Raw genomic sequence first — 22,887 nt, 5'->3', positions numbered from 1 at the left:
TCTTCCTTTCTACTGGCCGTCCTCACCAGTGACCCACCTTTGTCCAGCTTCCTCGGGCCTTCTGTTGGTGAAACCTCTCTCCGGTTTCCCTGACCCTATGCGGTATGCCTTTCTGGTGGATGTAGTGAGGGGTCGCACCAAGATGTGGTGACAACCTCCGGTTTTGGCTGAGGATTAGTCGCCTCCACCAATTTGGGTTCCGGTACCCTATTCTGCCAACCCTTCACCCAGTATCTCCTCTGGGAATATGGGGTTCCTTCTGCCTTCGTGTCTCTGGGCCTTTCTCTGTGTTCCTCGCCTCCTTTCTCCTCTGTTTCAGTTCCTTTCTTACTCTCCTTGCTGTTCCTTCTCTTCTCTCCCTCTCTGCTGTCTCAGGCCTCTTCTCCAGGCCTGGCTCTGGAGCTGGGCCCAGACTGAGCCACAGCTCCCTGTCAGCCCTCTCTGGCTGAGCTCCTCTCTGAACTGAACACTGATCTAAGATGGTGCCCACCTTATATACCTCCCTCTATGTGTGAGCCCAGGTGACTAGCAACCAATCGGCTCCTACCTATGCCCAGAAACCCACCCCTATCTGCTCCTACACCACTGGGTTTTCCTCCCCCTCCCCACTCCAGCCAGGAACAGAAGCTGTCGTGCCTGCACTCTGTCTAGTGGGAGCACCGTTGGTCTGTTCCTCGGAAATGGGGTGTGTGTGGTGCATGCAGCTACTGAGCCCCGGTCCACACTCCATCCTTACCCGGGAGTGGAATATCACACCTCTGGTTCGAGGTGCAATACCCCTGTAGCAGCCGAGTCCTCAGGGTGCTACATATGCTGGTAGTGAGATACATTGCAGTATATCCTGCTTAACTTGTACACATAATACAAGTGAGAAAGCATGCCCTAATGTCTCACATTTGAAGGAATAAAAATTAGTCTAAAGGGCACTCTACGGCCTTAAAAGCCCCTAGGACGTCTTCATCTCAGAATTGAAAGCTTCCATTTTTAAAAATAGATTCTTATTTCATTGTCTAGAAAGACGCAAAAAGGATCAAATAATTTCTTTTCATTCTCTTCTTCACTTTCACTTACAAAGAAGGTTTTATCACTAGGACAGTATCATTGCTCGCAGCTTTGCCCCCTCCTGTGATAAGCAGCTCTCTGTTAATAGACTAGGTACATACAGAGCATGGTGTGGGCGGGGTTAATTACTCAGCTCTGCTTCATTCTAAATCTAAAAGCTCTGTGTCAGAATAGCTGCGCCCAGTAATCTAAGTGATACATCCTTAGATTCAGGGTCTCTTTGCCTACATTATGCTGCTTTCAGATGAGGTAGCAGAAACCTGGTGAAAGATTCTCTTTAAGAGGTGTTTGCATTTCAAATAAGTTTTCTTGTTGGCAATGCCTGTTACCACATTTCACTCTTTTTGGGAGGACTGTAAGGAATTCAGTTTTTTTTTTTTTTTCTAAAACAAACAAATTAAACTCCTGAATGTAGGTGTGAATCCAGCCTAAGGCTGTATGCCCACGATGCGTTTTTTAAGCATTTCCGCAGCGGCAATAACGCTGCAGAAATGCTTAAAAAACGCATGGTAGAAGGCCTGCCATGTTCCCCAATGATAATTTGCAAGTGCTGTGCACATGCTGCAGAAATTTCCGCTGCGGATTATCATTGCGGAAAAAAACGCAGCACTACCAATTATTTTGCGGAAGTGCTTCGTTTTTGCCGCCATTGACTTGCATTGGAACGCATGGAATCCACATCACTGCATTTGTGCATGCGGAATCCATGCGTTTCAATGTGCGGATGGTACCCGGGTGTGGAGAAGAGGAGACTCTCCTCCAGACCCGAGTACCATAGAACCTGTAAAAAAAAGAATAAAATAAAAAATAAATATTCTACTTACCTTCTGATGGCCCCCGGTGTCTTTGTCTTCGCCTGCTGGCAGCTCGTGGTGGACTCAAGGACCTGCGCTGACGTCATAGTCATGTGACGGGTCACACGACCGCTGACGTCAGCAGGTCCTTTAGTCTACCGCGAGCTGCCGGCAAGTCGAGATGCATCGAATAAAGACACCGGGGGCCATCGGAAGGTAAGTATAGATTTATTTTTTTATTTTTTTTTTACCATTCTTTAAGGTCACACTATATAAATCCATGCCGTTTTCATGGATTTATATAGTGTGACCAAGTTGTCAAGCACTTTCCAAGTGATGCTAAAATCGCTTGGAAAGCGCTTGTCAATCCGCATGCGGAAATGCATGTGAAAAACGCTTCACATCTGCTTGTCCCTGGCAAGAAAAACGCCTGTACAATCCGCATGTACAATCCGCATGTACAATCCTCAAGCGTTTTTTTCTGCCAGGGAGATGCAGAAACGCTCAGGAAAAAATCCGGAGCATTTCTGCATCATGGGCACATAGCCTTACTCCACTGCCATTCTTGTTCTCCTGTAGATGACTATTGGATCCTTGTCAATTAATTTGTCAGTAGTCCCATGTAAAGGAGACTTTACAGATACTTCTGCTTCTTTCCCCTTGATATACTGAGGTCACTTTCTCCATACAAGCAATGTTGCCTTCTTTGAAGGGCTGCAATCTGTCATCATGTATTAAATATAAATGGCTGAAATGTATATCAACATTTATTTATCAACATTTATAAAATGTTCAGCTTGTTCTGTAATTATTTTGCATATCTTTTTAGTATTTTTTTTTTCCCCATAGGGGACCCACGGCAAACCAGAATACGATAGGGGGTAGAAGCTATGGCGTAGCTGGTAAATGTTTCTTCTACCATTCAATAAATTGCATATTCTATATAATGTATTCATATGGCCATTCATTCTTGTGAACGGAATTTATGAAAACTGTAAATGGTCATGTACAGTTGTTTTCAGAAGTTTTTGGATACTTTCTTTTCATGTGCACTTTGATCATCTCTTGAAGACTTTGTTCCAAATCCAATGGCCTAAGGCAAAGATGCTAAACTATAAAAAATTGTCACTTTCCAAATACTATTAGATCCAAATGTACTTGGGAGAGGCATCCAATATGGCTTTGTGTATTGTTACTTTTAAAGATTTTTAGTAGTAGTGGAATAGAAAAATCTGCATAGGAGAATGACCCAATGAACAGATTCAGAGTGATGACTAAAGTTTAGTAAGCAGACGTTGGCCATCATCCACTATTATTTTTTTTATTATTACACAGTTATTGTTTTGCTCATTTACACAAACAATGGTTGTTCAAAAATAATTATTACCTTCTGGTAAAAAAAAAAAAAACAACTTTCAATAATTTGTTTTCCTCTCCTGGCTGTTTTTCTATAGTGATCTAGGCCGATTAGGTGTGATATCCACAGGACAATTGCTAAACTAAGCAAAGAAAAAAAAAACGTGTAGATTGTGTTTTGTTTTGTTTTTTACATTGTAAGTGAGCTTTATATAGAGAATTCAACCATAATCCTTTACGTCACAGGTAAACTGCCACCAAAAGGGATAGATTTTTCAGCTCCAGGATGCATTAATGGCCTTCCTGTCCTAGAAGTGGATCTGGATTCTTTTGAAGAAAAACCATGGAGAAAACCAGGTATAACATATGGTGTTTTTCACTTCGTTCACATCTGCGGTAGTTATTTGTGTTGGTTTGTTATAGGACCAGAAATACGGAAATATCGGCACAACCCGAAGCCGCACAAAGAAAAACATTGGTGCCCAACAAACGGCACTGACTAAAATGGGGTCTCTGGTGGTCCTCATTTTTACTGGACAAATAGGGCAGCGATCTGTGATTAAGGCCAAAACTCCAGTTTCTTTACTGATAACTGTGAGACTGTACTCACTCCTGTAATGCTCCTCAGTGATGACGGACGGGTGTGCGCCTGCTGCCGGACGGGTGTGCGCCTGCTGCCGGACGGGTGTGCGCCTGCTGCCGGACGGGTGTGCGCCTGCTGCCGGACGGGTGTGCTCATGCTTTTTAAGGTTTTTCAAATGTTCAATTGAATGATGGATTGTTTTGTACTGTATTTCTATCCTTGTGTTATTTATTTCTAGGTGCTGATCTTTCTGACTATTTCAACTATGGATTTAATGAAGCGACTTGGAAAGTGTATTGCGAGAAGCAGAGGCGGCTGCAGTTAGGACTAGAAAACTCTTATCCACACAGCAAAGAAAACAGAATAACTGTAAAATATACTGTTGTGTGATTTGTAGTATGACTTCTCATACAGCTTTATGAAGTTGATTATTGTTATTATCATGCCACAAGTCTACATATGAGTAATGACAATTCTATAACTATTGAGCATGTAGAACGTTATGTCCGGGCCGCTCAGCAGCACATTATTCTCTTCTCTGTGTATTTTTTGTCACAAACAGGAATAGATCTCCTTAAAGGAAATGTAAAAGCTCTCTTCTGCAATTAAGTGACTACAATGTAGTTCTTGTTTTCTTGAAGTGATAGCATATATGAGGGATACTCTATCACTTTATGATGTACATGGAATGCCCCTTTCATTTGGTCATAGAAAAAGAACAAAATAATGGTCATTTGTGCTTAACATGAAAAAATGGGGTTTATATGTGAAGCACTTGTTTGTTTCCTTTGCTGCATATGATAACCTGTGCTCACATGAATATCTTTACGTAGGCAAATAACATCTGCTACTTCTAGGTCTTCACCATTTAAAAGTGTTGCCCACCTTCTTTGAACATTTATTTTTTTTTATTATATAACTTCAATGCATTGCATTTAGAGTTAAATATAATTTTTGGAATCGGGCTTCATTAAAAACTTTGCACCATTTGCCTTCTATAGCCTTTGTGTTGCACTGTGTATTGCTGGCTGCAGAATGAGTCAACAGAGAATCTGTCGGTAAGCTCAGACTGAATGATGATAGAGTTTGTAACTCCCTTATCTATCTTTTTCTGAGCTCCTCTCTGCTGATTTATAGCCAAGGAATGTGAGCCAAGTAGAATGTGCAGCTAAACAAAGGGCCTGTAAAAGCTGATTCGTGCATAATTTGTAATAAAACCCAATTGCAAAAAATAAATTTACCACCAAATCATACATTAAAAAAAAAAAGGCACATAAGGAGATGTCCACCTTTGGAGACAAACATAATGTCATCTTTTTACTCTTGTTGAACTTTGATAATAAAGACCTTTATAATGACTTGTATGTGGAAGGATTTTTGTTACTTTAAACTATGCACCTTTCCAGTATTTCATGCCCTTTATCCATTTAGGCCACATCCTCTTGACAAACAAAGTGTCTAAATCACTTGCTAAAGGTGTTCAAGGTGTATGTTTACAGAAAGTGCCTGTACTGTAGTAAATCTCCAAAATAATTCTAAAATATGTTGTCAATTTCATATTTTACAAATAGGTGCAGCAAGGTAGGTCTGGCTACACAACTAAAGGAGGAGAAAATACAGTTAGTAATGGTGACCTGAGTTTTAATATTGAGGAAAGAAAACTGGTAATTGAGTCCTCCGAAAATGGGTAAAAATATTTATATTATATTTACGTTTGCAGATTTATTTAAATTATGTTTGTACCTGAAAAACACTATTATTCAGCATTAGGAGTTCAGCATTGCAGAGAGATTTTTTTTAATTTCTTGAATTGAGTAGGTGATTGATAGAACTCTGTCACATCCCACAAAAATGGGCAAAGTTGGCCAGAACTAGCATAACAATGGCAAAAGTAACAATTTTTGCAGAACTGACAGATATGCAAAAATTTTGCAAACCATCATAAAGTTTTATAATAGAATTCTGTCTTGAACTGTTTGTTAAATCAAGGCCTAAATGCAAACTATTGCACAAAGATGTTGTGTTATTTTGTTTTTGTTTTTTTAGCTCTTTCTTGAATTCTGGAAGACATTCCTTTTTTTTTTTTTTTTTTTTTTTTTTTCCTTTAATGGCACTTTTTAGAAAAGTGGACGGGACAAATTTCCTCCACACAGTTATAGCACAAAACTATTCCATTCCTTGGATGCCATTAAAATGACTTTATAACACATTGACAGGCAAAAGATGTGACACATTTATTTAGTGGCCTACGACTCCTAAAATATGTGTCATTTTACACCAGCTTACTCTGTGCTGAGACCAGTGTAGGAAATTCCAGTCTCCTACAAAAATAAAGTTGAGTAATGCAATGTTCACATCTGTGCCGGAGGCATTGGCAGTTTCATCACATTTTAACAGCGTTCATGCAGCACTGTTCTTGTCCTTTTTAAAATGACTTGAACAACAAAGGATCCCGTAATAAGTGAATAGGATTTGCTTAGAGAAAGTGAGATGTTGTGAGGTTTCATCTCTAAAGTCTGCACAACTGTGAATACTGCTCTGAAGTTTGATAGAAACTGTATTTCTTATCTTGTATTAATCCTGAACTACATTTTGTAATTAAATGTGAATTCTATCCTGCATAATTCCATATGTTTTTAGATTTTTCTCATCTTTTTACCCTGTTTATAGTAAGTTACCGTATTTGAGAGATTTGTTTGCTTTTCGGTTAGGAAACAAGCTAAGGCAATTGATGTAATCGGTGGTGAGATCTGCAGTATCACCCGCGTTGAAGGCAGGAGATGGGACCTTCAAGATTCAGATGACGTTCTTATTCAGGTAACCAGTTTCTCAAAATCTTCATTTTTTTTTTTGTTTAGAAAAGCTGTGAACACTTAAAGGGAACCAGTCATGTCCTAGCTACTATGTAAATTGCGTTGTTAGTGATGCAGTGTGCTTCGCTAACACACTTTTTTCATTAAAACTATGGAAAATATAATAAGTATATAACATTTTAATATACATATAATCATACCTGCTCGTTCAGTCATAGGGGTGTGATCCTCACATTCAGTCATGGGTGGCGCCACATCAGTCATGGCTGGCGCCTCCTACGTATTTGAATTTTGCCCCCAGCGAGGGCTGAAGTTATGGGACGCTTGCGCAGTATGATATGGCGGCAGTAAAGCTTTGCAGCGCTGGGAGCCACCGCGCGTATGCAGTGAGGCTGTTTAGTTCCCAGCTTCACGGCGTGTGCGCTATGACGAGTGGCTCCCCGCGAGTGCGCAGTGAGGCTGTTTAGTTACCATCTTCACTGCGCACGTGCGGGGAGCAGTTCTTCATAGCGCATGCGCCATGAAGCTGGGAACTAAACAGCCTCACTGCGCACTCGCGGGGAGCCACTCGTCATAGCGCACACGCCGTGAAGCTGGGAACTAAACAGCCTCACTGCACACACGCGGTGGCTCCCAGCGCTGCAAAGCTTTACTGCCGGCCGTATCATACTGCGCATGTGTGTCACCCTGGCCTGGATGCCACAAAATATAATAAAGCTGTGTCTGAGAGCAAGGGGGAGGTTCTCTAGTCAGGGGAACATTAGCATGCAATGCCTCCTGTCTCAGGCCAGTAGGGGGAGCTGGCTGCCCCTATAAAAGCTGGTACTGGGGGCAGGGTTGGGGAGAGCTGGACGATCTGTCTCAGGATTCAGGTCCCAGAGCAGAGAGGGACAGTTGTATTGCACCTAAGAGGAAGTGTGGCAGGAGGAGAGCCACAAGCCAGAGACAAGAGGCGAAGTGAGCCTGTCTTGGCAGATAACGGACTTAATTTACCAGACTTTGGTGTCTGAGACTGGGAGGATTCCACATCCCACAGCAGAGAACCAGTCCGCAGGGGACTGTATATTCCTTGGCCTAAGAAGCCTGGAGGCCCTGCCACAACAGAAGGGACCAGCAAAGCCGTACAAGGCTGGGAGCAGAAAGGAACCCACGTCGCAGGCCATACAGGCGAGAATACACAGAGAGCTCGGAAACGTGGGCTGTTACCCTATAACGAGGAGATAGCCAGAAGGAGTGCAGAAAGCACGGTAGGCCTACACCCTCACCCTGACCAGGGCCAATTTCCCCGTTGCTCTCAGACATCCAGGTCCCCTCCTAGCTGGGACTGTTTGTGAGTCAGTTTACCTGTTCTAGTAAAGACCCTGGACTGCAACCTGTTGTCTGCGTGCTCCTTGCTCCTCCAGCACTATCAGCACTGGAACTCTCACTACCATCACTCCCAACATCCACTACACTGCCCTGGGGCCGCACTCTTCCCGTGGGGAGTCACACTACCCGAGCTGCACACCTCATCAGCCCCAGCGGTCTGCATGCAGCGGCGGTTCCTAATGACCGCAATCCACGGGTGGCGTAGTCGGACATAATCATCAGCACATAACGGACTACCACTGGCCTGACCACCCTGAGCCACGGAACCGGGTTGCCACTACTACTCCCATTGTTCCCCTATTGCCCGGATCCGAGTGCCCCACGGCCCAGGGGGTGAGTCACATGCGCCTCACAATAATAGCGCTTGCCGGGAACAAAATTCAAATACGTGGGCGGCGCCAGCCCTGACTGATGTGATGCCACCCATGACTGAATGTGAGGATAACACCCCTATGACAGAACAAGCGGGTATGATTAGAAGTATAAAAAATGTTATATGGCACAATCCATCTAATTCATGGCAAGCTGTGGTGTTCCCAATCTCACTCCAGCTGTGGTGTTCCCAATGCCAGGAATCTCACTCCAGTACCTGACTGGAATAAGATTTTTTGTGTGGTGCTCATCAGGAGCTCCATATTCATGAAGAGGCGTGCACATCCTCATGACTCAAGAGCCACTGATACCAGCATGCCCTCCTCATCAAGATCAGTGTGAACAATGCTGGTCTTGATGACTCAGGCCCATAGTGTATACTGTTTATAGCATATATTCATATATACCTTAGGATCATCAGAGTGTGACTGTATTTGTTTGTATGTGTAAAAAGCCATCGGTCATTTGAGGCAATTTTGTTTATGTAGCAGAATTGGGAAAAAAAATTGAGATCCAGTGATTAATGGTGGCTAATGTATCTCCTTCTAAAGGTGGTTGATAATCAGGAATACAAGCCTCATCCTCTCCTGCTACATCAGCAGCCTCCTCCTCCTCTTCTTCTTCCTCCACCATCCATTGTCCATAATCCTCCACCATTCAATGGGCTTCCTCCACCTCCTCTTTTCTTCCAGCGTCCTCCTCCAACTACTCATGTTCCACCAGCCTTGCACCCTCCAGGTGATTGTATGTGCAAGATACGTTATGGGAAACACATTTATTTTATGTTCAGTAATTTACTCAAACTGCAGTATTAGGATCACATGCAAAATTAAGACACCTTTTTGGTGATTTTTTTTTTTTTTTTTAACGTAGTTCCTGTTTTTTATAAAAGTCTGATCCGTTATTGTATGCACGGTACCTATAACACCACTAGAAACTTCACTGCATGCCAGCACAGATCCCAGCAGATACTAAACTTGCCATGCCAGGTATATAATTAATATAAAACTTCTCATTGGATTCCATAACTACTCTACTCATCATGCATCTTAGAGTACATTTGCACTTTTCATTTACAAAAAAAAAAAAATATTGCTTCCTATTGTAGCACTGTTGCCTCCACCACTCGTTCCTCCACCTGCTGTTCACATACCACCTCCCATTGGGTAAGCCTATTGTATTACTTACTATTATATAAATTATATTTATATATAATTTTTTATTTTATTTTTTTGCAACTTTATCTAAATCTTTTAATGAGGATATATGGCCTTTCTTTTTAAAGACCTCCTGTCACTTTCAACAATAGACCACCTCCTCGCCAAATATACTTCTCTAATGGTAAGTAATGCATTTTTACTTTGGACACTAGTAATACGCAATTTGATGTCTGCTTACATTTCAAAAAATGTAGTCTGTCCATTTGACATTCTCTCATACATCGATTTAGATTTTTTTAAATCTTTTTTTTGTGTGTGTCATTCTAGTCAATGCATGGTACTAGGGATAATCGAACCGTTTGAAATTTGTATTTGCTGGCTTTACCAAATATTCCCCAAAAATTTGCGGTAAATTTTTTTGCCTTGAATCACAATACTGCAAAACCTCTAATTGCACTTTTTAAAATAGTTGTTTGTCACTCGAAGATCTCCTAGGACTGTATTGAACTCATTTTGAGCTTTTCAATGCAAACACAGCCTTATTAATGTCCAAGTGACCTCAACCTATCTGGCTATGTGACAGCAGATGGTAAATAGCAGGGTATTTAACACGCTGCAGTATCAGACTTGTTCAGGTACTTAAATTGTATAAATGGTCCAAAAATTATCCCTTTTGCGGGCTTGATGCCTGCCTTGCTGGTGTTTTGTACACAGATGATGCAAACTGAAAAAGTGGCTTTTTCACAAGGGGTTGTGAAAAAAATTATTTGTTTGCAGAGTTTCAAGAGCTTTTTTTCCTTTGCTAAAAAGAGCAAAAGCTTTTTTTTCACAAAGAATCTATAAATGATGAATTACACTCTACTAAGCATATAACTCCCTTTCCATCATGTCACCTATACTATAGTACTGCTGCTGCCGTGGCTTTATAACTACTTACTCATTTTGAGAATACAAACCTGCCATGAATCCTGAAAAAATATTTTTTTTCACCATTTGTTGAGTAGTGATGTGCAAATGTGCTCGGGTCCTAACCGAGTATCTTCGGCGTGCTCAAATGCTATGTTCGAGTCACTACGGCCGCATGTCTATCGGCTGTTAGGCAAACCCTGAATGTGTTGCGGCTATCGAGCAGTTTTTTTTTTTTTGCCAGTCTGTGCAAACTGTTTGACTTTTCGGGGAACTGTGAATTTAAGGAAAGTGGACTCGTAGCCGATTCTCCGCTGAGCGATTCAATCATCTATGCATAGTACTTTCAACCCCTCTGAGATTTCAAGCAGTGATACCCTTTCTATATACCTACAATTAGATTGCAGAGCTTCTAGCTATAAACTGAAATAGTGAGGACATTCTAGAGGAGGAAAAAGTCATGAGTAAAGACTTGTATGATGTAGAGAGGAGGTTGTCACTGGTATGTTGGGTAGTCCTTATAAATTTAAAGATAAAGGTGAGTATTTTTAATTGAACAGTGTTGCGACCGAGGGGGATGAGTCGTGTTGTCTGCAGACCATAAAAGAAAGTGCCAACAAGTCTAGCTGGAATATTTCCATGCTTGGCTCGTACTAGCCAAGTGAGAGAGTCAGAGACGGGAAATATTTTTGAGTTGGTGAGCAGGAGGATAGTCAGTGAGGTTAAAATATTAGGATAGTCAAGGTGTATCTTAATTCTCGCCAGGGCCAGATGGGGTGAATTATCCTCCGGTGTCAACTGCTCCGACTTCATGGGTAAGCACTGTGGAGAAAAATACAAGCAGCCCTGGAAGAAGTGAGTGGACCTCAAGAAGATGGCAAGAACGAGAGATGGATAAAACCAGAAGCCAGAACTTTAATAACTACAAGCCGTGAGTCTCTTTGGACTTTATTAGCGATGATGCAATTTAAAAGGAACCAGTATAGTCATTATTTCCTCATGTATTCTAGTAATACAAACTAAACAGGAGGCAGACTATCATCTGATTACGAAATGGGGAAAAAAATAGATTGCCAAAGTGTTTTAAAAAATATATACATGTAAAGGGTTTAGCACACAAACCTGATTTAAATACTCATCATATTTTGTTTTAAACCATTTCTATTCAACTAAAAAAATAGAAAAGTTGTAATGTTCACACTTGTCAAAAATATTATTTTTTTCATACAAATGGGGTCCGTAATGATGTATCTAAAACGCTGTGGAATATGATGGCGCTATATAAGAAAAGCATAATAAATAATATCCACCACTCAGACTCTGATGTCACAGCTGACCCTACCCCCCTCCACCTTTCACAATGACCTTTGCACTCATAAGCTGCTTCAATACAAAGGATAGGGTATGAGTCAGTCTATTGTTGGTAATATACATGTTGATTTCCTGATAAAAAGGAGGAACAAGGAGCAAAATGGTAAAGGGCAATATACATTTTAATAATTAAGTTCAATAAATAAACATGATCACATAGGTAATATACTGTAGTCATAGCATGGAACGACAGAAAAGTCGGAACACTATCCGGAACACCCAGTACTCATAAGCTCATAACCCCCAGACCATTGTATTGGGTAAAGGCAAGGAAGATGGGGAAGAGCACGGCAGGCAAAAAAGAAGAAATCAAATATAAACTGGGGGTACACACAATATCCATTTAAGGCAGCAGTCTGCCATAATAACATGTAGCCCTGGTCAGTAAGTAACAAATTCCTTACCAAGAGATAGATGGAGAGCGCTGGGAAAGTGGTAAACCGTGGTAAGAAGGAGCCCCAACGTACGTTTCACCTAGCAGTTTGTTGGCTTTCTCAAGAGGCTGTTGATTTCCTGAGCCTAGAATAGCCTCCAGTGGCCAATGTAAAGATTGCAAAGTTTCTAATTTTTATCTTAATAGAGATTGTGATATGAAAAAAAAACCTTTGCCAAACCATTTTTTTTAAATACATGTAACGCACAAAAACCTGATTTCGTTTAAAGCAGCTCCACCAAAATTGGTGGAACTGGTGAACGGTTGGGACAGGGTGTGGCTATGCCCGCCCGTCATACTTGGCAAAAGTGCTGGTGTTTCCTAAATTCTACTCCGGTCTCCAAGTAGCGAGTCACACGCCACAGGAGATACGCCAAATTCATTAGGCGTTGTGTGCTTCTTAACATATTCGGCACATCGCACTCCAGAGAAGCCCTTTGTTAGGAGTGGCGTGCACATTGCCGGTTGTAATGAATCTGCCCCTAAGACTGTCTATAGATGTTTTTGACAATTTCTACTCGAGGAAGAAATGCTGCTTTTAATGCAAGAAAAAATATCACCAGGAGAATTTATAGCTAAATTCTGAAATAAATATATTTTAAATATGCCAAAAGACAGAAAAAACACTGTGCCTAAAAAGTTGTGCAAGAAGGATGATGCATTCTCTTTTTAGAAGGTAAACTTTTAATGCAGCTACTGATGAAAAGTTGCATGAAGGTCCTTGTGAATGTAAACTTTAGCTGTTTATCTATAGAGTCACATCTCTAATAAAAGTAACATTTTCCATAATCCTATAAACTGTAGAGAAAAGGTTACAGGTGGTTTCTAATTATCCAGCTTCCCCTGGGTGGTGCCCTCCTGAAGATTGATAGTTCAGACCAGCAGCATGGTTGCATCACTAGTCTAAACTCTGCCCACCAGATGTTGGTAGCAGAAGAGGCTTTGCTTCTGCAGCATGAAGTAGCGCTAGGACACTGAAGCTGGCCGAATAAAGCAATCCGACCAGCTTCATAGCGGAGCCGCAAACTTGTGCAACTTGCTGGAGGAGCTGGAAACCTATAGAACTAAAATCCCTCATAATTGAAAGGACTTTCAATAAGAAGTAAATTATGAAGTTTGCTTAATTTAACTAGCACTTTTTAACCATTAATGAACAACACCTTTAATGATTAGATAGGCTGTTACTAATTATTTGTAAAGTAAATTCATAGAATATTTAAATATTAATATCAATGTTTTATAAAGAAAGTTCCTAATAAAGTGGACCTATCACAAAGCATAGGAGCTTGGATAGAAATGTTAACTGTGCGTTGTTGAATTTTTTCTTGTGTTTATTGACTTTTTCAGGAAAGGCGAACAACCTGTAAAATTCAATCGTGTAAGAAGCTATGATTATGACCGCAAGTATCAGCGCAGTCATGAGCACAGCTGGGGGAAAGAAGAAAAACTCCATGGGGATAATCTGCATAGAAAAAGGGAGGAGGGCGGCAAGCATAAGTCTTCCCGGAGGTATGTTCCTCTCTCCCAGATGTCAAAGTTGTTACAACCTGTCAACTATTTTTGATGCAAACAAAATTGTGCAGCCCCAGGTACAGTACAGGTATGGTGGCCCTTTCTCTTTGCGCTCCATTATGTTATATGATCTGTGGCAGTTTGGTAGTCTGGTGGCTTATTCAGAGGTCAGCGTTTCTTGTCTGTGTGCATTTTGTTTTCTCCTTAGACAGCACACACACACATTCTATGGTGCTTTTCACGTGTCTTAGGCCGGTTTCACACGTCCGGATATTTCCGGTACCGGAGATATCCGTGTGACCGAGTGTGTCACACGGACAGTGTGTGACAGGACACCACTCCGGAGCTGCAGCTCCGCAGCGGCTCATTCTCCCCAGCTCCTCGGAAGCAGCGGTCGCATGAATTACAGCAGGGGACACCTAGAAGAGGTGAGTATATGGATTTTATTTTATTCTTATTTTTACAGGTGGGGACACTGTGGGATCAAACTACCACTACCCTCATCATTGTCCCTGTTGGTGCTAATGGCAGCGCCGGCAGGAACCATGATGAGGGCAGTGTTCAGCACCCGGCGCTTAACAGCGCTACCTGTAGCATTGATTCCCAGGCGCCGGTCCGTGTCACACTGATGACATATGGATGTCATCCGTGTGTGTTCAGTGTGAGGCACTTTAGCGGACCGTGTTTCCGCAAAAAAACGGACTTGTATCTGGGTGGAGCACACGGACACACAGTCTCTGAAAACAGACTGAGATGTGCACAGACCCATTAATTTGAATGGGTCTGCGTGTATCAGTGTCTCCGTTACGTGTGGAAACTGTCACCACTCGTACCGGAGATACTGACTTGTGAAAGAGCTCTTAGTCTGCTCCATTTTGTGGAAACAATTTTCCCACTCAAGTAAATGGGACAGCAGAAAAGATGGACCACAGTCAGTCTGTGAAAACTGGTGTCACGGAGATAATGCGACTGAGAGGGGCCAGAAGATCATGGCGTCAGGTTACTGAATTCCTGCACTTATTAGAACTGCTTCATCATCCTATTAAACAGTGCAGGTTTTCCTTGCTGTCATGGCAAGGGTTAATCAGTTCAGTTGATCTACTGGAGCTCTATATCCTGAATTGTCAACTGTTCTGTGTTGGCCACTCCCCTCTGGTATATATGCTCCACTGGCAGTTGGGAGTTGCCAGTGATTGTTCTACTTCCTGGTTTGGTGGTGAGGGAGAAAGTTCAGTGTTTGGATTGGGCAGTTCAAGAGTTTTTCTGAAGACTGCAGCGTGGAGTTGTTTTGCGTGTTTTTCCTTATCCTCTCATGTTTGGTTTCTCCTTGCTTTAGCGCCTCGGTTTCCAACTCTGATGTTTTATGAGTGTATTTGTATGATTGTAGTTTTCTTTTATCCCTGTCTGTTAACCCCTGTCTATCTGGTTAGGGTCTTCCTATACACTTCAGCCCTTTACCTCCCTGGATAAGGGAGGGATCAGATAAGGGTTAAGTTAAAATCATAGTTAAGTATGAGACCCCAGTGTCTCCACCATCTGGGGTAATCTGGGGGACAAGGATAGACTAGGGCACCCCTAGTTCAAGGGATCAGGTAGGTGCCCACAGTCCCTTGACACTACGTGACAACTGGCCAGCAAGCAGATGTGATCCAGGTGCTAAAAGATGCTTGGAGAAACTGCCTTTCAATCTTTTTGTTTTTTTGTATTTTTTTTTTTTTAAATGTATGGAAAAAAAAATAAAAAAAATCAAATGGTAAAAAATACACACAAGGCAATGTAAATGGAGGAAAAGCGATATTTATTTTGTGGGCTTGAAAGGATACACACATGAATTAGACCGTAGGTTATGTTGGAGATTGCATCTTCACATTTACACTTTTCATGCCATGTAATAGGCCTACAGGCATGGCATGTTATGCTAGTCTATGCCATTACATTCTGATTGGCAAAAGTTCAATTCCTAGTACTCCTATCCATCGTGACATAGAAGGTTCTGCAGTCGTGCAGACTCCAAGTGTTTCCTTGCTGATCACTTGAAAAGGGCCCTCTGTTTCCTGCAGCTTTTTCGGTTGGTTAAATGTGTTTTCTAGCTTCAGCACATAGTGCAATTAAGTTGTACAGTTGTAATCTACTTAATTTATTAGGCTATGTTCCCATGCAGCATCTCCAATGTGGACCTCCCGCAGTGATGTCCGAGGCACATTTACTGCTACATATGTAATTGTGAAGAAGGTGTGGGCAAGACTGACATTTCATTCTCTGTACTGCAAAGGGGGAAATTCCCACCTACACATGTGGTCAAAATTGTTGGTACCCCTCGTTTAATTAAAGAAATTCCCACAATGGTCACAGAAATAACTTGAATCTGACAAAAGTAATAATAAATTAAAAATCTATGAAAATGAACTAATGAAAGTCAGACATTGCTTTTCAACCCTGCTTCTCCAGAATTTTAAAAAAAAATTACACATGAAATAGGCCTGGACAGAAATGATGGTACCCCTGAAAATAATGTAACAAAAGGGACATGTTAAATCAAGTTGTGTCCACTAATTAGCATCACAGGTGTCTACAATCTTGTAATCAGTCAATGGGCCTGTATATAGGACTACAGATACTCACTGTGCCTGTATATAGGGCTACAGATACTCACTGTGTTGTTTGGTGACATGGTGTGTACCACACTCAACATGGACCAGAGGAAGCAAAGGAAAGAGTTGTCTCAGGAGAGCAGAAAGAAAATTATAGACAAGCATGTTAAAGGTAAAGGTTATAAGACCATCTCCAAGCAGCTTGATGTTCCTGTGACTACAGTTGCACATATTATTCAGAAATTTAAGATCCATGGGACTGTAGCCAACCTCCCTGGACGTGGCTGCAGGAGGAAAATTGATGACAAATCAAAGAGACGGATAATACGAATGGTAACAAAAGAACCCAGGAAAACTTCTAAAGAGATTAAAAGTGAACTTCAAGCTCAAGGAACATCAGTGTCAACCCCCCCCCCCCCTTTTGTCGTTGTTTGATCCAAAGTGGACTATATGGGAGATGACCAAAGAGAACACCATTGTTGAAAAAAAAAAAACATAAAAAAGCCAGACTGGATTTTGCCAAACTACAAGTTGACAAGCCACAAAGCTTCTGGGAGAATGTTCTATGGACAGATGAGACAAAATGGAAGTTTTTGGCAAGGCACATCAGCTCTATGTTCACAGATGGAAACATGAAGCATATCAAGAAAAGAACACTGTCCCTACTGTGAAACATGGAGGAGGCTGTTATGTTCTGGGGCTGCTTTGCTGCATCTGGCACAGGGTGTCTTGAATCTGTGCAGGGTACAATGAAATCTCAAGACTATCAAGGGATTCTAGAGAGAAATGTGCTTCCCAGTGTCAGAAAGCTTGGTCTCAGTCACAGGTCATGGGTCTTGCAACAGGATAATGACCCAAAACACACAACTAAAACACCCAAGAATGGCTAAGAGGAAAACATTGGACTATTCTGAAGTGGCTTCTATGAGCCCTGACCTAAATCCTATTGAGCATCTTTGGAAAGAGCTGAAACATGCCGTCTGGAAAAGGCAACCTTCAAACACGAGACAACTAGAGCAGTTTTCTCATGAGGAGTGGGCCAAAATACCTGTCGAGAGGTGCAGAAGTCTCATTGACAGTTACAGGAATAGTTTGATTGCAGTGATTGCCTCAAAAGGTTGTTGAACAAAATATTAAGTCAAGGGTACCATCATTTCTGTCCAGGCCGATTTCATGAGTTTATTTATTTTTTTAAATTCTGTGGAAGCAGAAAAGCAATGTCTGACTTTCATTTGTTCATTTTCATAGATTTTTAATTCATTACTTTTGTCAGATTCAAGTTATTTCTGTGACCATTGTGGGTTTTACTTTCATTAAACGAGGGGCACCAACAATTTTGACCACGTATGTACATCTGCAGCATATGACATGCTGTTGATTCATTAAAGGGTTATTCCATCTTCATACATGTGGTTTGTTGGACATTGCTTGTAAAAAGTCACTTTTGCTATTTACTACTAATTAAAATCTGCAGCCATTCTTGAGATGGTAAATTCTCTTGTTTACACCTCGTTGTCTAGGAGCCCGACCACCACTGTGGTTTACCTTATAAGAGCTGCACTGAAGGTGCGCAAGATTATGAAATAAGAGTGCTCTCCATTGAGAACACCAGCTTCAAAGCAGTGGGGAAAAGCTCAATAGAAAAGGGCTTGTTAGCACTGCACACGTTTGGCCACTGCTGCTAGACAGCATTGGTGGTTGATCGCATAAGCAACGAGCTGTATACAAAAGAAAGGTGTTTCATCTCAAGAATGGCCAAACCTTTTAATAAGCAGTAAATTGTAAAAGAGCTTGTTTTTAAAAGCATTATCCGACAATATCCATCTATGAAGATTGGAATAAACATCCGCTCTTGACAATTCAGACTGTGGATACTTCACAGCATGCTCGGATTGTGAAACACCACAGATTTTTTGTAAGAGAATACACAGCAAAGGATCTGTTGTGTTGTCACATCAAGGGAACTTAGCCTTAAATCCCTAGAGTCTCCAAGATCTTTGACTGTTTACTTCCCAGTAGATGACGGGAAGTATTCTTTACTTCCCGAAATTTTGTTGATTTGATTATAACTTACAGGTACTAATAATTAGCTTTGAGGGATTGTCAGACCACTTTGTGACCCTCTATCCTGGGACTGAAAAGCGTCTATACATCTCTAATGTGTGGTTGCCCTATATGATGCCCTCCTATTTTCTTCTTCCTACCTTTTTCTTCTCAGAATGACGTTTTTCTCCTCCTGCTTCCAAGATTGCCAACGCAGTGGCATGGGGACTGAAGTAATAAGTCTATGCCATCTCTTTCCTGTGGTGTGGGATAAGAAAGGCAGGGTAGGCATGGTTTAGCTGTATGGCTGCACTCACTATGCCACTCTAGCCGTCATCTTGGAAGCCTGAGGAAAATGCTGATCTGAGCAAAGAGGTCATGGAGAGGAAAATGGAGGTCGCTAGGCAGGGTTATTATACAAGAAATGTATAGTCACTTTTCAGTGCCAGGGAGAGTTGCTTTATCCTTTAAAAAAAAACAAAAAAAAACTTTCAGAATGCTATAAAATAAAAACTTCCCTTGTGCTCCTGTTCTCACCCTGCATATAACTGCTCTAACAAACCGCAGCCAACAGCGGTGACAAGTGATTGTCTGCAGCAGTCACATCACTGCCCGATGCAAGAAGGGAGTAGAGAGTGACCACAGAGAGATTAGAATGAGAGCAGGTATCTGCTATGTATCACATCGCTTATTTTATTAGTTACATCTTTGGGTGGCCGCCAACACTAAAATACATCTTAGAGTTGAGCAAAAAGATCCTGGTCCAGCGGCCACGTTTCTGATATACAGTAATTAGGAACTTCCAAAACTTACAGTAAGTTATGGAGTTATGTTTCTGTTCACAAAGTTGAAAGACACTACAAAGTCTTCTACTATGTACAAGACAGTGATTGATGAGGGAGCTGTACATATAGTGCTTTGAAAAAAATATTCATATCCCATGAGCCATTCCACATTGCATGTTACACCCACAAACTTAAATGTATCTTATTGGGTTTTACGTGAGATACCAACACGAGTAGCAAGTATTTGTGAGGTGTGAAGGAAATGGTACTTGGTATTCTAAACTGTATTTTTTAATAACCTAACCCTGCCTTACTTTTCTCCACAACTTTATCCCTGACCAGTCTGGTGTGTTCCTTGGCTTTCATGATGCTGTTTAATCACTAATGTTCTCAAACAATCTATACTGAGAATAAATTATACACAGATTGACTCAATTTACTAATTCTGTGACTTTTGGAGGCAATTGGTCACTCTGGATTTTATTTAGGGAGTAACAGACTACAGAGTACGGTTCTCAAATGCACGTTACAATTTTCAGATTTTTATATTTGTAAAATATTTAGAAAGCCATGTATCATTTCCTTTACACTTCACAATACTTGCTACTTTATGTTGGTATATCACAGAAAATCACAATAAAATACATTTAAGTTTGTGGGTGTAATGTGGAAAAGATCAAGGGGTATGAATATTTTTTTTAAGGTACTGTATGTGAATTATGGAATAGCAATCTCTGTTCAGTTACTAAACACTTGGTGGTTTCCCACTGTATTAGAAAACCAGATGCATTTGGAATGTATAACAAATATTTTTTACTAATATAAACCAGATTTTGTAATGCCTTTTTAAAAGCGGTGTTTAAACATTAACTTTTAAATCAGATTTTTAAAAGGGTTGTCTCTTTTAGGGGAAAAAAAAAAAATTCCCTAGGGGAATAAAGACCTATAAAATCAAATTGTGCTGTTATTCGCCCTTACCTGGGTCCAGTGCTTCCTTTTTGCTGCTGTTCTGTCCTTTTTGGTGATGTGTGCAATGCATATAACCGATGTAGCCAGTCCGCATTGTAACCCATCACTGGACTCAAGTTATATATACGGTACATCTGCAGAGCTGCTTAGCCCAGAGATGGGCTGCAGTGGTGTCACATATATTGCTGCAAAGACTGAACCAGCAGAGGAGAGGAAGAACTGGACCCAGGGGCGATAAGTAGCAGAACCACTTCTTGTTTTGAAGCCTTGTGGAAAAATAAAATGTTAAAACTGACAACCTCTCTAAGCAACTCTTTTTCTGCCAATAATTTTCACTTTGAACGTTCATGAATTGCTAAACTATAACTATACTTTTAGGAAGCAGGACAGTGAGGAACGAGAGTCCCATCGTAGACACAAGCGCAAGAAGACCAAGCGGTCCAAAGAGCAGAGTGTGGATGACGACCCAACAATAAGAGTAAATCGGCAAAGCATCAAAGAGAAAACTAAAGCTGCTGCACGGCTCGATAGTGACTGAGAGACAATCGGCGAGTAGGCAGTGCTTTTACCACTGTATGAGTGTAGCCATTGTTTATCCAGGTGCTCTACCTGGCTGTTTTCACTTACTATCAGTAGGTGTGGTGACTGATACACTTACTTTATCAGCTAATATACCATTTGTGGTGATATGATCCTGAGGATTTTGAAGGCTTGTAATATCACTAGCAAATGAATATCACACATTAACTTCCACTATCTTGTTAGGCAGATACTCATTCTTAAACCAAAGTTTGTTTTGGCTTTGTATGACAAAGGATAGGCTGATTTATCAGACTGTGGTTGGAAAGTGCAGACACCGCTTGGTAATGTCTGCTTGCTGTTGGAACGATGGATAATGAACTGTCAGTCTGGGTGGATAGTGATGCACATATTGCAGTTTTTATACGACCTTCTTACCAAAATGAGTTGATCTGAAATCGAATATTTTAAAAGTTTGTCGAGAGGGTTATGTAAAAGTTTCATTATGATTTTGATCTGCAAGATAAGGACAGTTGTGAATTTAACCATTTTATGGTCCAAATTAAAGTTATAAATTCACGTGTGGACCACAATTACCGATCTCCTTAATCAAACCAACGGTGCGCTTACACTGTACAATGTTAAATGACCTCCAATGGATAATGCTTACTGATCGTCAGTAGTCTAATAGTTTAGAAAGGTCGACCCGGCTTTAGATACGCACCAATCTGTAGTGGACCTTGCAGTGCTCATAGGCTGCCTTTGTTCTCGGCACCGGAGTTATTCTTTTGTGCAGCCCAAAAGCTTATTTCACTCGACAAATGAGCATTTTGGTTGTTGGCGGGTGATCAGCAGCCTGATTAGATTGCATGATTATTGTGGAACAAGCGTTCCTATCGTGCAGAATAAATGGACTCTGACAGCCCAGTAGGTACATAAAAGGCTGTCAGTTTGGGTTATTAGATATGGGGTCAGTCCAGAAATTGTGGCTTGTACCTGGATATTAAAATGTGGATGTGTGCAGCTGGCCTTGACTAAATATTGAATATTCTCATCTGGGCATTGCATTCATGAAGAGTTGCACATAAGCCCTTGATTCTGTATAGCCTTATTCACACTTATGTTGGAGGGGGCAGTTGACAATTTCATCAGAGCTGATGGCAAGAATAATGCTGCATACATTGTTATTCTCATCAAAACAATGGAACCTTGACTGATCTCAAGTCAGTGGGATCTGTCATGTAGGCGGAAGCTACAATTCATATGTAAATGAGCCAAATGTAAGATACTATTTAAGTCGTCTGGAAGTATATCATGCAGAATAGAGGGTGCACTTGCTGAAGCTGGGACTTGTAGTTCCATAATGACTGGAATCCTCGGTAGAACGACTTGCTCACAGGATGCTTTTTACCCTGTGTACTAGTCTGGTGTACATCATATCTGTGGAATAGTGAAAAAGCTGAATTTATCTACAGCCTAAGCTGCAGATCATTCCTTTGCTATCGTTAATTGTCCACGAGAACCTGCATGATCATTGCAGAACAGGTCGTCCCGTCTGGAATAGACTGAATACATTTGTATACAAGGTCTATATGATACTGGTAAATGTCTCTTTCACTTTTACTATTTTTCTGAACATATTTTGCACGTAAGAGTCCACCACTATCTAGTATCACTGTTAAGGCCAGTGTGCACATTTTTAATATCTGATGCTTTATTCAATTATTATAAATGACATTTTGAATATTCTCTAATAATGTGAACACGGTGTAGAATTTGTTTTTACTCAAAGTTGAGAAAAAAAAGAAAAATTTGTAACAAATTTAATGTTTTGCTTTTTTCACTTCAGATGTTTTAAATATTAAAATAACCTACCATACAACTGGGATGATTCCTTATTGAATAGTTCTGTTGTATGAAGTGAAAGAACATATCACAATGAAATTGGAGGTATATTATCAGTAGCTGTGAAATTTCCCTAGCATTGTAGGGGAAGATGGATTGACTGTGGGGTAAAAATATATAAAAGCCAGCTGATAATTTTTTGTAATCCTTAAAGCAAAATAGTAATGTGTAACGACTTCAGGCAAAACAGCTGCTTTAGCACCAGGTTTTAGCTATTCATGCTTTTGCTGTAAACAGGTAGCAGATGCAGAGGAACTTGTTGGTCCTTAAAAGAACAGTATGTAATGCCTGGCTGATTCGCTAGATGATGCTGTAGTTTGTTTAGGGGCTGCACCTTTTCTCATA

At 40.9% G+C, this 22,887-nt stretch overlaps 1 protein-coding gene across 1 annotated transcript in view; it reads left to right on the top strand.

Moving 5' to 3' along the window:
* LOC141154702 (uncharacterized) overlaps positions 1-22,887 on the top strand; it is a 75,207-nt gene extending 52,320 nt beyond the window's left edge. The window contains exons 5-15 of the mRNA XM_073641041.1: positions 2,706-2,758; positions 3,459-3,569; positions 4,034-4,164; positions 5,367-5,482; positions 6,507-6,612; positions 8,900-9,086; positions 9,457-9,514; positions 9,634-9,689; positions 11,180-11,345; positions 13,566-13,727; positions 20,497-22,887. Coding sequence (XP_073497142.1) covers positions 2,706-2,758; positions 3,459-3,569; positions 4,034-4,164; positions 5,367-5,482; positions 6,507-6,612; positions 8,900-9,086; positions 9,457-9,514; positions 9,634-9,689; positions 11,180-11,345; positions 13,566-13,727; positions 20,497-20,656 — 1,306 coding nt within the window. The 3' untranslated portion in view covers positions 20,657-22,887. The remainder of the gene's footprint in view (positions 1-2,705; positions 2,759-3,458; positions 3,570-4,033; positions 4,165-5,366; positions 5,483-6,506; positions 6,613-8,899; positions 9,087-9,456; positions 9,515-9,633; positions 9,690-11,179; positions 11,346-13,565; positions 13,728-20,496) is intronic.

The sequence above is a fragment of the Phyllobates terribilis genome, unplaced genomic scaffold, assembly GCF_046119375.1.
Source record: "Phyllobates terribilis strain yellow unplaced genomic scaffold, ASM4611937v1 Scaffold_7__3_contigs__length_470593459, whole genome shotgun sequence".
NCBI classification, from domain to species: Eukaryota; Metazoa; Chordata; class Amphibia; order Anura; family Dendrobatidae; genus Phyllobates; species Phyllobates terribilis.
This window is presented reverse-complemented; position numbering and strand designations above follow the sequence as displayed.